The 19856-nt window shown below is 31.9% G+C and overlaps 1 protein-coding gene across 4 annotated transcripts in view; it reads right to left on the minus strand.

Annotated features, from left to right (window-relative positions):
• LOC108909786 (MAGUK p55 subfamily member 7) overlaps positions 1-17739 on the minus strand; it is a 32223-nt gene extending 14484 nt beyond the window's left edge. For 3 of the 4 annotated variants that reach the window (XM_018714213.2, XM_018714212.2, XM_018714210.2), the window contains exons 1-3: positions 17283-17370; positions 7959-8239; positions 1465-1599 (exon numbers count right to left, since the gene is read on the minus strand). In XM_018714213.2, the coding sequence (XP_018569729.1) occupies positions 1465-1599; positions 7959-8239; positions 17283-17364 (498 nt within the window). In that variant the 5' untranslated portion in view covers positions 17365-17370. Of the gene's footprint in view, positions 1-1464; positions 1600-7958; positions 8240-17282; positions 17371-17662 lie in introns of those variants that run through there. The other variant, XM_018714211.2, reaches the window with a different exon arrangement.
• Positions 17740-19856: the final 2117 nt, after the last annotated feature.

Consider the following 19856-nt stretch of genomic DNA (forward strand, 5'->3'; position numbering starts at 1 on the left):
AACATTTAGTACAGTTATTGAAGCTGAAAATCAGCTGTAACCTCCGAATTCTTTGAAACTAGATGGATTTGCATGAAAATTCAGAATAAAGCTCATCTTAAGCTCAAGTTCAAAAGTGACATAAGCCCGATTGACGCATTTTGTTTTTAGGGGTAAAAACTACCCCTAAGTGAAAAAATTAAGTTTTAAGCATTTTATTGATAAAAATCTTGTTCAAGCACAAAGATTAAATAATGTTCCATCTTCTCGAACATGTTTTATGATATATTTGATCTTTTCGACCCTTTATTTAACCCTTGAAAAGTACCCCTATGCAAAAAATAATGATAAAAAATTACTTTTTAAAGATTTCGAATGATTAAATTGTACAATTATTTAAAATAAAAGTTACCTTACAGCTAATAAAAGAATTTTTCCCTTTCAACCCCTAAAAACCACTGTACAACAAGGCGTCCCGATTATATTCATTCAAATCATTTTGAGAAATTCTAACCTGGATAATAAGCATTTCTCGACACATGTATAGGAATTTTTTTCTTTGGAATTCTATTAAAATAATCTGCTTCTATAATCGTAAGACTAAAGCTACACACTGTTGCCAGCTAAAACAATATAAGGTGTTCCCTAAACAAATGCATATATAATGTCCTGAATATTAAAATAATTTTGAGAAGGCCACCACACCTTATCAAATTAATTTTGTGGGACGCTGTAAGAAAATATCTTTATGTATATGTCCCAAATACTATCGAATGAAACTACTAAATACTTTTTCCATCCTAATTTGCTTCATATAATCTCATCAGTTACCTTAATTGCCTGTAACTCTCGTCACTTTAAAAACCGACAACTCAAAAAATATTTATGAAAAAGTCACTGTAATCAGAATTAATAGAGCAGTAGTTAGTTCTAGAAAAGTCGGGAGTGGAATGTTATCTATTTTTATAAAACAGCCCAGTCACTCATCTTACCTACGTTTATATTTTGGATACATACAAATTTTTTTATTTTATTCAGGGAAAAATATGTAAGCACGTAGCACGTATCATATTAATATCAGTAATTAATTATATACCTACCTATCATAAGGGGAAAATTTGAAAGAAACGCCGTCGCCGTTTTTTTTACTGCTAAGTCTTGAAACGAATATCAATATAATATTCATAAAGATGCTATAACCAGTAAGTGTATTTCTTAAACTGCAAGTATATGAATTCCTTCCAGTTCTATAAATACTGCATGTGTTACATGTATATTTTCAGAATATTGACTCATAAAGGCACATCTTATGATCGTCGCACAATATTTTTAGAGTGTATTTTAAGAGATACAGTTTTATGACCGAAAATGTATTGCTTTCGTTACGAGGATAATACATTCATCTATGTATGTACATCGAGAAAATGAAAAATGTATTCGCGTACATTGTGTTGCGTGAAAACTCAAATAATCATAGCTACTTACTAATGGTTCGTTACTTTTGACGAGTTGCACTATCTTGATTGTTTCTTCATCTTCGTCAACGTCTTGAGGAGGTATTTCGGGTAAATGGGGGTAGTAATCCTTCTGTGCTACAGAATCGTGAGCACATAGGAGACCCTAAAATCCAAAACAGTGCGTATCATATACCTACGGCGTGGAATATCAAATTTTTGAAGGTAAAATAAGTAGGTTTGATTGCACTGCTATACATAATATGGATATGCACTTTAATATCCACCCAAAATCATCCTAGCTGTATTATAGAATTATTTTTTCCGAGGTAACCTGTCGAAAATAAATATACTCTACAATGTTCCTAAAAGCCTTAATTCGCGAAAAAAATCGACTTAACATCTATTTCTAAGATTTTATGATGCTTAATTACAAATTTTGTTCACTAGTTCATATAAAAAATTGATATAATTAATAAATAAAATTTTTGTTTTTGTTATTTTGGACATTAATTTACATCGTAATAAATAAAATTTTCCAATTTTTGAGTGGCTTTACTACACCTACAAACTTGAGAAAACAATAAAAATATTTAAAAGTAAAGGAGGTGTATGATTAGGAAACAAAAATCGAAAGTAGGTACAATAAAAAAAAGGTAATACGAAAATAACAATACTCTTTGACTTTTGTATACTTTTGACTCACCTCACGGATTCATAAAGATATTGTATAAATTATAATTTTTCATATATAATGCAGTAAGACTCGGTACAATAACACAGGGGTATAGTAATTATATTCGGCTTCAAAATAAATATTTATTTTTGCCATCTAGATTTAAATGATAGTTTTTGAGTTATATTTAAAAAGTTTTCCTGTAAACAGCACGATAGTGTGAAGTTTAATCCGGAACACATTGCACTCACGTGTCCTATAAAGTGGTTGTTTCAAGTATTGATCAAGTTATTTATACATCTCCTATTTTATCCTCACTGCGGATAGTTTCCTTGACTTAGTGTTTTGACCTCATTTTAAAAACACCGCGGTAAGGCTTCACGATGTCTGGTTTAGAAAAATATATGCTCGATTCAAAGGAATATCAGTTAAAATATTCCGTAAACTTCAACAATTAGAAAAATTTATACAAAAATAATAATTTTTAAGTAATTTTGAAAATATATATAATAACCGTAACTTATGCATTTAATTAGCTTACCTTTCTTGTATTTATGCTCTAACATAACTTGGCAATTTTTTAAAACCTAAACTTACAGTAATTTGAAAAAAATAATCTCTGAAAACAAATGAACTGTAAATATACCTGCGTCTAGGTATATGGGGTAATAAAACGGGGAAGTTTATATACAGGGTATCCCGGTACTCGAGTACAAATAGATGAGGTCATAATAATATCAGTTCTTCATATAATTTTTTTTCATACGGACCTTCGTTAATAAGTTACGGTCCAACAGAGGTGAAAATTAAAAAGGTATTTTATTTACAATCTCTAAACTATTATCTTCAGCATGATGCAAATTTGGTTATCGATAACACATGCGTATAGCTTGTTTCTAATGTTGTAAGTGAAGCTTCATTATGCCCAGAACGCCAGGGATGGTCTATGCCCAATGGTTAATAACCCACAATGTTTGCATAGATGACGATCGCAAGCTGCCTGTATCAAAAATAAGTTCCCTGAAGAATTTGCCAACGATAATACCCTTTTTGTTCAACTCGCTAAAATTAACAGTTTAGGAAATATTTGTGATTTTATATCAGAGTGCACATCGAACGGTGCCTCCACCATTTTTTGTTTTTAATTTTTTATTGGACATAAATACTATGTTAGAACCGTACATATTTTAAAAGTAAGAGCTTAAAAAATCTTACTGTCTACTAATGTAATTTTCACTAACAAAATTTGACAAACACACTTTACACATAACACAAAATAGAAAAATAAAACAAGGATAAATTAAAAGAAGTTAAAAAAATAATTTAAAAGAAAGCAATCTATCAAAATACATTTTCAATATGGACACCTTCCACCTCCACACACCTCTGAAGCCTACGAATGTTATTTGTTTGTACATACATGAAAAAGCATTTCTATGCAAAAATTCTGGGTTGTTAATAATGAGCATAGACCTCCCCTGGCGTTCTGGGCATAATGAAGTTTCACTTATAACATCAAAAACAAGTTATACGTATGTGTTATCGATCACCAAATTTGCATCATGCAGAAGTTAATAGTTTAGAGACTGTAAATAAATATAACTTTTGAATTTCCACATTTGAACGCCTGTATCAAAAAAAAATTATGAAGAACTGTTATTATTGTGACCTCATCTATTTGTACTCGACTTTTTTGTATCAAGTACCTGAATACCCTGTATTATTCAGTGCATAATAGAGCGTGTTTCATTAAAAATAGAACAGAGCTGAACTTGAGTCAATAAATCAGAATTCGAGGGTTAGTTCGTTTTTTGACTATCATGCAACTCATCTAGAAAGCAGTTTTCGATATATCAAACCGGTTTGAGTGATTTTAAAATCATTGGAATTCCTGATCTCTTTACAGCATAACCCCGTAGTCCTATGACTACGTAACCCCGTAACCTCATAACTCTGTAGTCCCTATAACGCAACCCTATAACCCCGTAACCTCATGACCCCACAACCCCTTATCTCCATAACCCCATAATTTTGTAACCTGTTATTTGAACGAAAAAAATCGTCATCACAGTCAAGGAATTACGATTACGTTTTTCGAGTGTAGATACAAAAAGAAAAAACCCAGGTGACTTTGCAACACAAATCTGTAGACCCCAGATCATGGATCTACAGGAGCTTACATTCCACATGTTAAAGATTGCACGGGACCCAATTCCTCGAGATATAGGGTTACGGAATTATGGAGTTATTTAACCCTCCTTTCTCATCAACATAAAGTCAACTGATATATGAAATCCTTATTCTCATAGAGGTTCGCGATTATACCTCCTGGCGCACCTTGAGTTGTTATGGCGTTAAGGGGTTGTAGGATTATGGTGTTAGGAACGCCTGTCAACACACAGTCTGTAATTTGGGTCCTTTGGGTCCTGTATGAGGTCGATCTTCCCACATAGTTCATGGATCTACATACTCGCCCACTCCGTATGGGGTTACGAGGTAATAAAGCTACTAGGATATGGGGTTATGGAGCAATGAAATCACGAATCCGAATGTTTCTCCAATCATTGATTGCTCAAGACAGTTTGAAATCTCGAAAACCGCTTTCTAAAGGAGTTTCTTGATGTTACGGTTAAAAAAACAAACCAATTCTAGAATTAGCCACTTTCTTCACTGTTCGTTCATCAAGCAACTTGAAAATTTCACTAGTTATATTTTTCAAGAGGAGAATTTAAAAATTTATTTGATCTTTGGTGTAATTATCCCTTATCGGTGGAGCAAATATGACTGAAACTTTTTTAATTTTTACGTATCGGTAATGTGGACAAAAAATAATAAAAACTTGACTAATTTTGAGTTAAAATGATACATAGTTGCTCACCGTTCACGGGATGACACAATTTTTCGTGTAGTTTCATGTTAAATAGAATTTAGATTCTCATATTTTCATTTTTGACAATTTTTGGTTGGCGTAGAAAATTAACAATGGGCCTCACAAACGGTTTTATGATTCTATGGTAGGTACCTGTTAAAACCACTGTTCTATACATTATTCTACAGGGTGATTCAGTCATAATGTCATTAATTTTAACCACGTATTCGGAAGGCTTAATAAAGACAGAAAATCGGAAAAAAAAATTTTTTACTCGACTTTTAAAAATGAAGGAAATCAACCCATAACTCCCGCTACGAGGGCTGCCCTGCCGATGCCCGGATGCTCGGAAAATTTTGTAACGTAATGTCACGAACAGTTGTCGGCTAAAGGAACAGCGTTGCCAAGTTCAGGTTCAAGCTCGCCAGGTTAGTATTTGACATATAACCGACCACTTCGTACACTCGATGCACCTGGGCGACTACAGCTACTACGAAAACATAGCCGGTATTTTAGATTTTAAATTAAATTTGTTGATACGATTTTCCTTTGATAAAAGACCGACAACTTTTTGCTACTACACTCGTATTAGTCTAGGGGCTAGGGGCCAGATAGGTTTCCGTAGCCAAACAGAATTCCACGGCTGCAAATAACTTATTTTTAAGTATTTTGACTTCTCGAAACCAAAAAACTTGGTGGCAAAGCCTGAAAGTGGTCAGTTTAATTGTTGTTAACAAATTGAATGTTTAAATGGCTGTAAAAAGTTTATTTTTATAGCTAGTACAATTTTTTATCTGTTAATTATTACGTTTTCTCACAACAAACATATATTTTTTTGAAAATTAAAAAAAGATTAACTTTAACCAAAGTTATTGCAAATTTAGTGCAAATATATTACATTTTCCGTCTCTGCGCGCACCAATTTTACCATATCTCTGGTTCAATTGGACGGATTGAGACGCACATCTCATTTTAAAACTTAAACTTTATTTTACAAGATAGGTAAGTTCCATTGATTAATTAATTTATTTAAAAATTAATGGCAGCTTAGAAAGTTGTGGAATTTCAACGAAAATGTTGGCTTTATTGGTTTATAAAACTTTTTTTGTTATTCAATTTTTATGAAAAGCCAAAAAAGTTACCGGTTATTGTTCCTCGCATCCTAACAATGATTTCATGCCTTGCTTGATTGTTAGAATGCAAAGAACAATATCCGGTAACTTTTTTGGCTTTTCGTCGAAGTTGAATAATAAAAAAAACCTTGTAAACAATTAAAACCGGCATTTTCGTTGAAATTTCACAACTTTCTAAGATGCCATTAATTATTAAATAAATTAATAAATAAATAGAACTTACCTATCTTGTAAAATAAAGTTCAAGCGTTAAAATGAGATGTCGTGCGTCTCAATCCGTCCAGTAGAACCAGATATGGTAAAATTAGTGCGCACGGAGACGGAAAATGTAAGAAATTTGCCCTAAATTTGCAATAATTTTAGTTAAAGTTAATTTTTTTTTATTTTCAAAAAAATACATATTTGTTATGAGAAAACGTAACTATTAGCGAATAAATTGTACTAGCTATAAAAATAAACTTTTTACAGCCATTTAAACATTTAATTTGTTGATAACAATTAAACTGACCACTTTCAGGCTTTGCGACCAAGTTTCTTTGGATTCAAGAGGTCAAATATTTAAGAATAAGTTGTTTGCACATCTGGCTCCTGGACTATATGGTGCACGTGTGCAAATTAAAACTGGGTTAAAAGGTTACTGAACCACAGGTTATCCTAGGTCGGAAACACGACGTACCGAGTTGTTTATTTGTCTCCGTCCCATTGTTTTTTTATGGAATATACAAGTCTCTCTTCTAATTGCAGTCAATATTTAAATACTGCATACAATTTATCCTCTCTTTATAATTTATCTAGTGAGTGTTGGTTTTTTATGACATTATTTCTGTAACGAAATTGAAATGGTTATGAAATGAAATTTAAATTATTTGAACTTTTGGGGTTTTGTAACTTCAATATTAAATCTTATTTAAAGTGAAACAGCTAATTTCTTTGCAGCCATAATAGTCACATTTGGTCAGATGAAACACACTACTACCCGCACACTACTCGTCGGTGGTATAGCTTTCAGAGGAGATTCGGTGTCAATGTCAATGGCGATCGTTTAATTGGGCCGCATTTTCTACCTGAACATCTGAATGGGCCGCGTTACTAATTTTTAGTAGAATTGTTTGAAAACCTTCCCCTTCGGGCTTACAGCAAATGTTGTTAAAATATTAAAATTATGATGCTAATAAAAACTGATTTTTGGCAAGGCATGCTTAGACCTCGAGGTTCTTGCTGGGCAACAATAACAATTTAATATGTTGATTGCATAAATAAAAAATAATTTATAGCATTTTAAATTATTATTGGCTGACGTGAGCAAAACCGTTTATTTATTGTCTTTATATGAGCGAAAATATATAAATATGGCAACGTTGCATCTAGGGCGCATTGTTCATAGGTTCATATCGTAGCCGTGCATAATATTGTGACGTCAGCCGGTCAGTAACAGCCTGAAAAGGGGGTTAAATAATGATTTGAAAATATTTTTTTTCAGCTTAAATATGCATTTAAATTTTTTTTTAATCACGCCATCGTATTATACTCATTTTTCTCTACCTGCTCTTAAAATTAATGACATTATGACTGAATCACCCTGTATACAAAAGATTTGGATTTTTTGTCCTTCCTTTTTCCCTACAAGCGCAAATGTACCTAAAACTAGGGTGAAATTCCCTTGGTTGGAATCACTTGTTCAAAATCGCTACCACAAACAAAGCTAATACCTATTCTATCAGTCAGGTGTAGGTAATTAAGGCTCTCTACAGATGAGTTTAAAAACATAACCAGAGAAACATCTTGTATTAATTGCAAATATATTGAAATAAATCGTAAAATAAACCGTAATACTACCTAGTACAAACCTGAACATGAGGTTTTTGAAGAAGGTAAAAAAGTTCTTTGCAGTCGTCCGACATGTACGGCCGATTGACGAGCTCCTCCAGGACATCAGCCATGACATCCATCGATGTCGACAGCATCGGGAAGAACTTGTCGCTTGCTCCATTACTGATCACCTTGTGGTGAACGATGAATAGGGCGTGTAGTTCCTTTGATTGTAGCAAATCGCTCAGAAATCCTAATTCCTCCTCGGTCGATGGCAGGTTGCTAGCTTGCTGAAGGGACGTAAGGAGACGTGTTAAGGCTGAAAACCACATAAACGTTGAACATCTCAACGAAATGACCATTTTAAATGTTCGACATAAAAAGGAGTTATCCTTAATTATCATTCTTAACTTGTTGTGGGTACATATCTGCAAGTGACCCATCTTAAGTATCATGTTAAGAGCGCCAGACTGACGCTTGACCGGACTAACCGTTGTAAGCGCTATAGTTCCCGGAAGAGTACCACGGCAGATTGGTGCCAGGGACTGAATACATATACCTGCAAGCGACTCCACAAGAGGATTCTTCAGCGAACGCTCGCCCCGACAACATTTATTTTCACCACACTTTGTTTTCAATAAAAATACTTTTATTTTACCGTTGAGAGTTTTATTTTGATGCACACCGAAAGCAACCCTCAAGTGGTGACTTCGACGTGATACTTAAAATGGGTCACTTGCAGACAAATTCTATTAAAAAGAGAGGGCACTAACTACACATCTAGCACGCCACTGGTCGTTGTAGTGAATCGTTTATAGGTCCTCTTTAAAGGACATCATGTTGCCACAAAACGTACCTAATTTGGTTTCGTTAGTACTTACTGTTTTTTAGATATCACGAAAATAGTTTTAAAAAAATGAAATTCAACACTTTCTTCTTCAAATTTTAAATCCTCTATCAACTGTTAAAGTTGCTACGTTTAAAACGGCAACACCCTGTATAAAGAAAAGCAGAAAAGTCTGTGGCGTACATATTTTTTTTACAAAATTATTTAAGTGCTAGTTTGTACGCACACTCTTGATTGAGTACATTATTTGAATACTTAAAATATGTTTATTTTAAATACATTTCACAACCCAAATCATATAAATATTAATGGCATTTTGGAAATATTTTGAAAATGTCAGAAAATGAAACATTTTAGAATACTGTGAAATAATAGACATAAACGAGGCTGGAACGGACCCATGTTGGTAGAAACACAAGAGTTAACATTATATGAGTTTTTAAATATCGTATATACAGCGTGTTTCTGGAATAAGTGCAATCCTTCAAAGAGATACAAAAGATACAAAAAGATACAAAGGATGGAAATAAACAACTTTCGCTAAGCAGCCTGTGAACTAGTGTGTTCCAGGAAATTGATAATACATTATTACGTGAACCTTACGCCGACCCTACATCGCCCTACTAAATCAACTGATCAACTGTTTACAATCCAGTAACTAGGTCAAGTTCAGTGTGGTTATTTACATGGTGCGGATGTGATTGTGTCTTGCTTGCTCTCGTCGACAGTTAGTTTACTTTGTTTTATCTCCTCAGGTTTGTCAATTAGTTTTCAGGGCCCTGTATAAAACTGGCTAATTTTGAAAACATCGTAAGGAACCCCATGACTACTACTTTTGTTATCCCAAAAATAAAGATTTCCGAGTCAACTGTTTCCGAGGCATATTTTTGACGCTAACAGTGCTGTATGCAATTTTTTTAAATCGCATTATGTTGAAAACGGCTAATTTTAAAATAGAAAAGTTTATACAATGTGACCCTAAAATTTAACGTAGAATCCAAAAATGCAATAATATACAGGGTTTTATTAAAAATAACAAAGTTGATGCAATTTCCGGTATATGCGGAAGTGTAACAGTTTTGAAAATATTTTGATTGAAAAGTTCTTGGCCTGGGTATTCAAATTTTCAACAAAATCCTATCATAATTCGTATCCTTCTAATGAACCAATTTTGTTTAATCAATAATTTAAAAAGTTGTACCTAATAAAAAAATAATACGATTTAAAATATTTCATATATTTTATTATTTCTAATTAATATTGCCAATATGTACACTCGACGCAAGATAAAGGTTTCCAATCTGAATCGTATTTTGTTTGAAATACGATGGCTTAACCGCTTGTCTATATGGGGCGTTCCCATTAAACTCGTGTGACAATATTTTACCGTCACATCTGACATTTTACGAGTTTTGTACAAAAATGCTTTCCTGGTAGAATGGCATTTTTAAAATGGGACTAATCGACAAACTCTTATAGCCGACTCCGTATGCATTTTTTATTATCGTGTTTCTATTAAAAGAGTTGCATTTATATTACAATAGAAAAATCGATTCATCCTAGTTAATAAATCTTGCAAAACGTCTACTACCTACTTACGAATAGTTAGATTGAATGGATTTAAGAAAATTAAAAATTTTAATTTTTTTTTAATTTTGGAAATCCTGCAGCTCGGATACAGCGCACAGTGGCAAATATTGGAAAAAATTCTCGCCACTCGCCAATTTTCATCGTCTCGTCGTGATTTTTTTTTTTAATAATCTCGTAATCTGAATTTTCATATTCCGGTGAGGTTTTTTCGAAAAACTTTTTTTTAATGCTTAGGGAGCGCCCCTTATTATGACCCTTGATGATATACTTATCTGATGTTTTTTCTTCAAAAACCTAACTCCAAATATATCATCAAGGGTCATAATAATCAATTTTATTAATAGCAGATACTTCTTAAACATTTTTTTCTACAACTGAACATCGAGTATTTAAAAAAATTTTCTTCGACATTGAGGTTGGGTCGCTCCCTAAGCATTAAAAAATATAAAAAAGGGTTTTCGAAAAAACCTCTCCGGAATATGAAAATTCAGATTGCCACGAGATTATTAAAAAAAAAAATCACGACGAGACGATGAAAATTGGCGAGTGGCGAGAATTTTTTCCAATATTTCCCACTGTGCGTCGGCCTTAAAAGCCTACGTGTGTGTAAAAAAATTTACTTAATTTTAGCCACAGAATGGGCCTCTGGTTTTTCTGTACGCCATTAATGAACACTGTATAGGTGCCCTCAATGATCAGTTGAAGTTTCTTATAAAAGTTGTAAAGCACACAATTCTACATAAAAATGGCCTCTTGACTTTTTATTGTACTATTAAAATTAACAGTTAGGGAGGCTGGAACTTAAGGGAAGATTTCAAAAATTTAAAAAAAAATTATAAGCAGAAAAAAATGAATTTTGTATTTTTTTTTCAATCTACTTAAAAAATGTAACTTTTCTTTTCAGAGAAATAGATATAATTTTTAATTTTTAATAAGAAAGTTGTAACAAGTTCAAATTTTTAGTCGTTAATTTTAATGATGTAACAAAACTAAAACAATTTTTTTTCTATACTATTCCATTGATTATTTAAAATAATGAAAAGTTGCCTTCGATTTTTTTTTACGTTTGTTTTTTAGACAGATACAAATTTATTTACCTTTTTATATTTTGAATTTTATTTAGCTCCTACGACACTGCCAGGACAAAAATAAAAAATCACGTTAGCTTTGTCGCACTCATGGTACCGAAGTTGTGGACAACTCGTATGCTTATGACAAAGATAGATTATTTCGTTCGCTATTGTCAATGCGCGTGCGTCAGTAAACATGTGTTTCTTTAAATTATTGTATGCTCAATATCCATTTTTAATCTCAAAAAGGTAAATACATATTAATAACGACTAATATTTTTTCTTTTATCCTAAAACGAATGCAAACTAACCCTCATGTTCACCCCCAAAAATAATATTTCCGTGATAACTCGTTTTGTTTTTGTTTTGTTTATAAAATAATGTCAAAATAAGTAAATAAGTTCATAACACTATGGGCCCGGAAATGCTTCCTTTCTGATAGATGTAAAATTTAAAAAAATCCTGTTCTTCTAAATATTTTGAAAACAATTTAAGATATTACACTGAGCTTTGGTGTATAATTAGTACAGTGGCAGTGTAATATCTTAAATCGTTTTCGAGATACTATTTAGAAAAAACCTGATTTTAAATTTCTTTCGACATCTATCTCGGAAAGGAAACATTTCGGGACCCATAATGTCTTGAACTTATTTACTTATTTTCACTTCCAGAACACGTCCTTAAAATATTTCCCTTTCCTCCCGAAACTGTATAAGTATAATAAAACTGTAGTTTACGATATTTTTTTTATTTTGTTGCCTTCATGACCTACCTACTTTCTGCAAAATATGACACAAATTCTTATTTCAAAATATTAATTTTCTCATGGACAAGAAAAATAATGTGGCAAGACAAAATTATTTCAAAACCTGTATACTCTTCTCTTTTTATAATGCATATATGTACTTCAGACCTGCAATTTTTTGTTATGTATTGCACGTGCCTACACAAAAAAAAATGACACGCCCCTAATTATTGATGCCTCCCAAAATTCCTATTAATAGTCCACCGGCTCACCCCTGTAAAAGTAGTATGCCTTTTAGGTTGGAAATCTTTATCTTGCGTCGAGTGTACATAGTAGTAAAAAAAATTGTTGGATATTTTGTGCGGTATTGACTTTTATACTATTGTGACTTCATCCAATAGATATTTTGAAAGCGTTCAGAGCCGTACTCAGGAAAAATTTTAAATGACAGCTAAATCAAGCTAAAAACTTTTTAAGCGATTACAGCAGTAATATCCTCTAATTCAGAATTAAAAATGACTTTAGATTTTGTCATGAAAATAGCAGCGACGTATTTAAAAAAATTAACCCGATGATGGCCCCTCGAAGATGAAACGTCGGATTGTAAAAATGACGCCATAGAGCGAAAAAAGTGGCATTGTAAATATGTAATTTATTTTAAAATTCGTTTTCAAATAAAGCCAGAAAAAAATTAAACAATTTTGCAAAATTTCGGGTTTTTCCGGCTATCTCCGGAACTGCCCGGAATTTTAAAACTTTCTAAACGGCATATTGTTAGGTAAAAAAACACAACTTTTTTCTAATCTGAGCCACCCCGTATCTCTTACCGTTTCCCAGATCTTAATGCTATCCCATCCTTATCTTGGACACACTGTATATCTATGAATTCATCAAAATTAAAAAAAAAATAAAATAAGTACAGTAATCGATCCTACGAAAAAAATTATTGTTTATTTTATTTATTCACTATTCGATTTTATGTTTATAGCTATACTGTACAAAAATAAAGTTTTGGATCAAACAATGAGACACAGTTTTTTGTATTTTTTTTCCGTAGAATTAAATGGTGTAATCAGTTTTTGAATGTTTTTTAATTTAAACAAATTATCAACAATTACTGAAACATTCATTGAAAAAATGAAAAATTCATTGTTGCAACAATTACTGAAACATTCATTGAAAAATTAAAAAATTCATTGTTGCAAGTTATTTTTTAATTTTTTTGCATTTTTGAGCATGTCTTTGAAATGTGATTACAGATTTTTTTATTTCACCAAATAGTATATATCAAAACGAAAAAAATGATTACCGGCAGAACTCTGTACGATGATTTTTCTAAGTAGAATTTTTATTTGAAAAAAATTGTTTCAGGCCTCTCAGAAACTTCGTGATTTTTTTATCTAAAAAAAATTGTGATTATTTAAGACACATAAAGGTATACTTTCACCAAGTTTCGTTATTATTTTTGCGGAAATGAGAAATAAAAAACGAAAAATGATCATGATCTACAACTTTTGTATTGGATACTTTTTTATTGACGTCAACTTTCGCCAGAAATCCCAGTGATACAATTTTTCATAACTTTTTAATCCCTCAAATCAACCCTCCGTCGCTCTTGCTCACGCATTAATTTTTTTATGATTATTATAAGCCCCTTTACCATTTCCACTTATCTAAGTCCAGGTAACAATTTTCATTTTTCCCCTCTAAATCAGTTATTTCGATTGGTCTATTATACAGGGTCGGAAAGTCCCCATGGGTCATCGGCCGTTACGTGAGAGCGATAAAGAAAGTCTTAGAAATCCGTGCGATAGAGAAAGATGGCTATAATGAAGGCCTCTAATAGACACCGCCCATTTCGCCCTTCCACAAATAAGATCCACTTCTTATTTGTGGCATGACTTACTTTATCGCTAACACGTAACGATCGATGAACCACGGGGACTTTCCGACCCTGTATATAATTATATATACAGGTTGTCTCAAACATGTGTATCAAAATGAGTATGTAATTTACTTATCCAAACTTCACTCTATTTAATGCCATAATACAAAGATGTGATATCATTTGTAATATTTTCAAATATATGTAACTGAAGTCCCAATCCCGTAGCATAGCTACGTCTGTCGTATTCAATTGTCAATTCTGTTGTCTTTATTGTTTCTCGAACTATAATTTCTCTGAATGAAGCAGGATGTACTTATTGTAACCGATATTCAGATAGGCTTTACTACCAGATAAATTTTGTGCTTAATTGATAATTCTAAATACCTTTGAAATTAATGGACCTAAGATCGATGTCACATAAGCGACCTGTATTCATTTTTCGGCATTACCTATGTTACATATTCCACAATGTTCCACATCCAAAACGAAACACGTATTAAAACTGTTGCAAAATCTTTAATTTTACAACTAATCCAATACTTATAGTTCCACAAAATTTAATTTTCCGTTTACGTATCACAAATTATTTTGAAAATCCGAGTAAAATATTCACACTATACTTCTATCAAGGGCATGCTGCAGTCAACAACGATTACAAATAAAATGCCTGCAAGTTATTGTTATTTTATTGCTTCGATTAATATTTAAACAACCCATCTCAAGGAATTATCCTCGGAATTATCGATCATTTACCATTGCATTTTAAAGTTACAGCGCCAGTACGACTCCGAAATGAAAACAATCTTCGGCACCATTGTCTTTATTTTTTTATAGATTGCTTTTAACCGAGTGAATAAATAAGCATCAATAAAACACAATAATATTTATTCTTTAAAATAAACAGCTTGAAACGGGATGGATAATGTAAAAACTAAAATGCACAAAAGCACAATTTGAAAAAATATATGTTGCAGAATTATGAGATAAACTCAACATCAATAAAAAAAATAAACCAGCAAAATTGTTCAATAAAATATTAGAATAAATACAATTACAAATTATTTATTTATTTATTTACTTACACTAGGCAGCACAGGTGCTGTAATGTGAATAGGTACCTTTAGTTTCTGAGCACATATTTTGATAAATTTAAATGATATTACAGTAGAACCTCGATAATCCGAACCCCTGTAATCCGAACGCTCGACAATTCGAACGCCGTTTTGGGAAAAATAAAAATAGTATGTAATCAGAATTGCTCTCTAACTGCTACAGTAAACAGTTATATAACAAATATAGTTACCTTACTACTAAACAAACTATTTTGTACCTTTAACAATACAACGTGCTCCTCATTTTATGGGAAATAGTATGTCACTGTTCATTTTTTGCATGCTACTATGCCTGGAAAGCACTTTGTTTGGTAATCCGAACGATTCGATAGTCCGAACCACCCCCGGTCCCAATTAGTTCGGATTATCGAGGTTCTACTGTACTTTTTAAAACATTATGTGTTAAAGTGGTTGGATTTTTTATTCTGAACGAAAACATAATATGACTATCGATTTTATGTTCGGTGGCAAAACAGAAAGTTTTCCATATGACTCCCATACGTTCGCATTTTATTATACAGGCTGTTACAAATTCGTTTCTCACTACAGGGTTCTCGGAAGCAGTAAGATGTACGAAGTACCTTAAATGGGGGCAAAGTTCCGTAATCAGGGGACCAACATTATGCCTCTGAGAAATCAAGGCTAACATGATCAGTTTTCGAAATATCTGAAGAAATCCGAAATTTTGGAAATCCGTTTTTGTTTAATGTCAGCCTTATTTGAAGTGATATTGAAAAAAGAAGAACACTTTCTCATTGTCACTTTTTGCCTTCTATCGAATGGCATAATCAATTTTTATATGTAATGTTTCGTCTTTCCAGGACCATCATCAACTTCATTTTTTTAAATACGACCCTGGACATTTTATTACAATTTTTGCAAGCTTTCATGACCCCCAATACTATATCGCCTCAGTCCAAACAAGATTCAGACGTTTTGTATCGAAAAATTCATCTTCAGTGTATTCGTTCCATATTTATCTAATTTTTTTTTATTTAGATTAGTGATTAGTGATATATAGTTAATTGAACACAGAGCAATAGTAGATTTCTGACGATGAAAAAGAGACAAAGAAAATATCTCTATTAAAAAGTTATGACCAATGTTTATCCAAAAAAAGTACATTATGTAGCGCCCTTTAGCGTTTAGAGCAAGATTAACAACGGATTCGTTTTTCTCATCCCAGAAAACCCTCGAATCCTTTCCAAAAATTTTAAGAATTTTGACCAAGCTAAGTTTGGCTGCTTCGCATTATTTTATCACCAGGAAGCCAAACTTGCTGTGTCCCATTAATTTCGGGACACCCTGTATACACTACATATGTATATTACTAACTGATTATCCGGTTTTATCTCGGTACCTAGTATTGTTTCAACACAACTGATAGTATAGGCACCTAATTAGTAGAAATTTGAAGCAATATATTTGATTTACTTTATGCCCTAAATAACAAATCCGACATATATTTAAAATATAAAAACTCTCCTTGTTATTTACAGATTTGCAAGCAGATTTGTTATTTTTTGCTAGGTAGGTACTTATCCTCTTTTTTAACGAGTATGCAGATATACAGAACTTATGCACTTTAAAATAAATTTATAGTAAATTTAAAATTCACGATATACTTAAATTTGTGCTATTACCCTTACTTTAAACAGTTTCACAATCAAAAAGTATGATTTATTAGGAATATGATGCCCAAAATAGAATAAAAATCATGCATTAATTCATTCATTGTAAACATTCATATTTAATATGATAAAATTAAGTGGATAAATATTAAAGCACAGGTTGATGTCTTCAGTCATAAAAGCCAGGCATTTATTGTTATTTGACACCTAATACCTACCTAGTTAATGTACCAATGTTTAGGTACCTACCACAAAACTTTATTACGAAAAAATTCTTGTACATTCACATATCCAAATTTGAAAAATCCAAACAATGCAAATACACATACAATATTCAGGATGTAATAATTAATTGCAGTCAATATTAAAGTTATGTTAAAAACAAACCATAAGAAGCCTACTAAAGATAGCTTTAATAAGTTCAACGAAAATAAAATTGCTAACAAAATAAAACAATATCCAATGCACTCTGGGCTCACCTGGGTCCCATTTTTCCTTAGTTCCATTAGCCATCACCTCGGATATCATTCTAAAACACGAATACTTATTTTCTCTAACCATCAAACTTGACACCAATATAGGTACCTAAATGAACTAAAAGTAATCTAAATAGAACACAAGCCAAGTCGTGGTATTTCATTTCTACACACTTTAAGCTTAAAATAATAAACTGGTGAATAAACTAGAAAGAAAATGCTTAATATCTGAATTTTGTATATTAAGCAAATTTTGGTAATATGAGCCAGTAGGACGAACAAATAAAAACGGGTATCAACCTTTACAATGAAAAGGAAATTAAAAAGGAAAACGAAACGACAACCAAAAAGGGACGGGTGTAATTCAAATACGGTCAAAATACCTTTGTAAAAATATAAATTTAATAACAACATTCCTGACAATCAATCACCTCCACTTTATGTTACAATTAAAACATGGCGATTTTGACAGCTTATAGCCAGTGTGCCGGTGCAACCTTAAATATAAAAAGGTCCTAAACTAAAGCTGACCATACAAGAACAGTTCTCTTTCCATCCACACCGATTTTGTGATTCATGATAAAAATATAACTAATTAGTAAAATTGTAGAATAATTATATATTCTGTTCTAGTATTCCCACTTACCTATTTGAAAAATATGTAGAATGTTTTCCTTCAATGACAAAAAAAGTTCTCTCAATTATCAACAAAACCAAGTGCATAATTGGTTGCCTATGATTAAAGAATGTAGTATGCATTATTGTATGGAGCAAAGTAAGTTCATTATCATCAAATTGCAATAGGAACAATGGAACATAAATAAATATACTTTTATTTTTATATTGTTTGATTTTATCATAGATTTTTTTTTTTTCATTAAATATAGTATAGGTATTAACCACTAAATTTTTGAAAGAATGATGTACCTATTAATGTTAGAAAAACATTAGGAAATGATATATAAATAAATGACAGAGGAAATCATAACCATTTCAAATAAGGGACAAATAAGGGTGATTCCATTCCATAATAAGTGGAAAAACTAGAAAATCTACGGGTTTTTGACACGATTTCAGATTTTTAAATACTATAAATTTAAGGATTTTTTATGGTTTTGATAAATATGTTTATCCTTAATTAAACTTGGCTATTGTGAATCTTGTAGGTCCTAAACTATCTCCATCTTTTAGCTAATCTAATTGAAGGAAGATAATGAAACTTTTTTAATCCAATTTTGGGTTCCATATTTGCACATTTTGAAAAAAAATCCCAAACAGGATCTTTGTTGTTCATTTCATGTTTTCTTTTCATAAGTGAAATATTTTTTTGTGCTGTAGTCGTAAATAAAATGGACTGTCTGGAAAAGGTCTGTTTTTTTTTGTGATAGCGCGCACAGTTACGAGAGTTTAGTCCAACTGGGGTATCTTAGACAGTGCATGCTCTAGCTAATGTATTAGCCGAGTTTTATTTAAGTGAGATCTCAGCTATTCTGAATGCTGTTCCAATTAGGTGAGAATAACTGAGACATCAAATAAATAAAACAAAGCTCTTTATCACTATCACTGGTTTTATAAGCGTAGCTAGGGGGGAAGGGTGCAGGCACGGCTCTCCCCAGAAAAAAAAGATCTAATATTATCATCTTTGTCATATCGGTAAGTTGATGACTGTGTGACAATTTTTAATCAAATCAAAACGTGTTCAAGTTTAAGTCACTGATTGCAAGCTTTTTTGTGCAGCCCTGGGTGCACCTCAAGCAAAAATTATAGCTACGCTACGTTCAATTTTTATGAATTTTTTTTACAGTTTGCAATTTTTGTTACAGATTTATACAGATTTTTTCGCATGAATCTACAGATATGTGGGTCCACAAAGTTAACAATATTGTTTTGCGCGCGGATGTCCACACAACAATGTCTTATCTTTAAAAATATTTTTGGAACCTTAAAATTTTTGCTCAAATGATGGTAGTCGGGGATAGATTGTAGAAAAACCAGTTTTATCTCCATTCGTCGGCAGGAAATAAAACTGTTATTTCTTTGTCCCATCCCCAACTATTACTATGTAACTATTTTTTCACTTTTACTTCTCTAAGTAAATGCCCTGAAATCTCTTGTCTTGATCATCATTTCAGTAGTTTTTATATAGGGTGTTTCAATCATAATGTCATTAATTTTAAGGAAAGATAGAGAAAAATGAGTAGAATACAAATACGCCATTAAAGTTTTAAATTGCATATATACGCTGAAAAAAAAAATTTTTAAATCATTATTTAAACCCTGTTTTGGACCATCCTGACCACCGACCTACATCGAAAGTGAATCTTTACCCATCGTCCTGTCCGGTCTAACTTTAATATTCTTAACGTTTTCACTGTTATTTATGATTGATTTTTATAGTATTACATATGTTCGAGTAGATAATTATTCAGTTTGTAGTACATATATCTTATTGTATTACTTTTCAGAGATGTATAGTACATGGTTATTTAAAATGACAAAAATGTCTAAAAAACACTTACTCATTTGTCCATAAAATTTTAATAAAGTTGAGATCCATTGCACTTTGATTTTGAAAGC

The sequence above is a fragment of the Anoplophora glabripennis genome, unplaced genomic scaffold (genome assembly GCF_000390285.2).
Source record: "Anoplophora glabripennis isolate ALB-LARVAE unplaced genomic scaffold, Agla_2.0 scaffold392, whole genome shotgun sequence".
NCBI lineage: Eukaryota > Metazoa > Arthropoda > Insecta > Coleoptera > Cerambycidae > Anoplophora > Anoplophora glabripennis.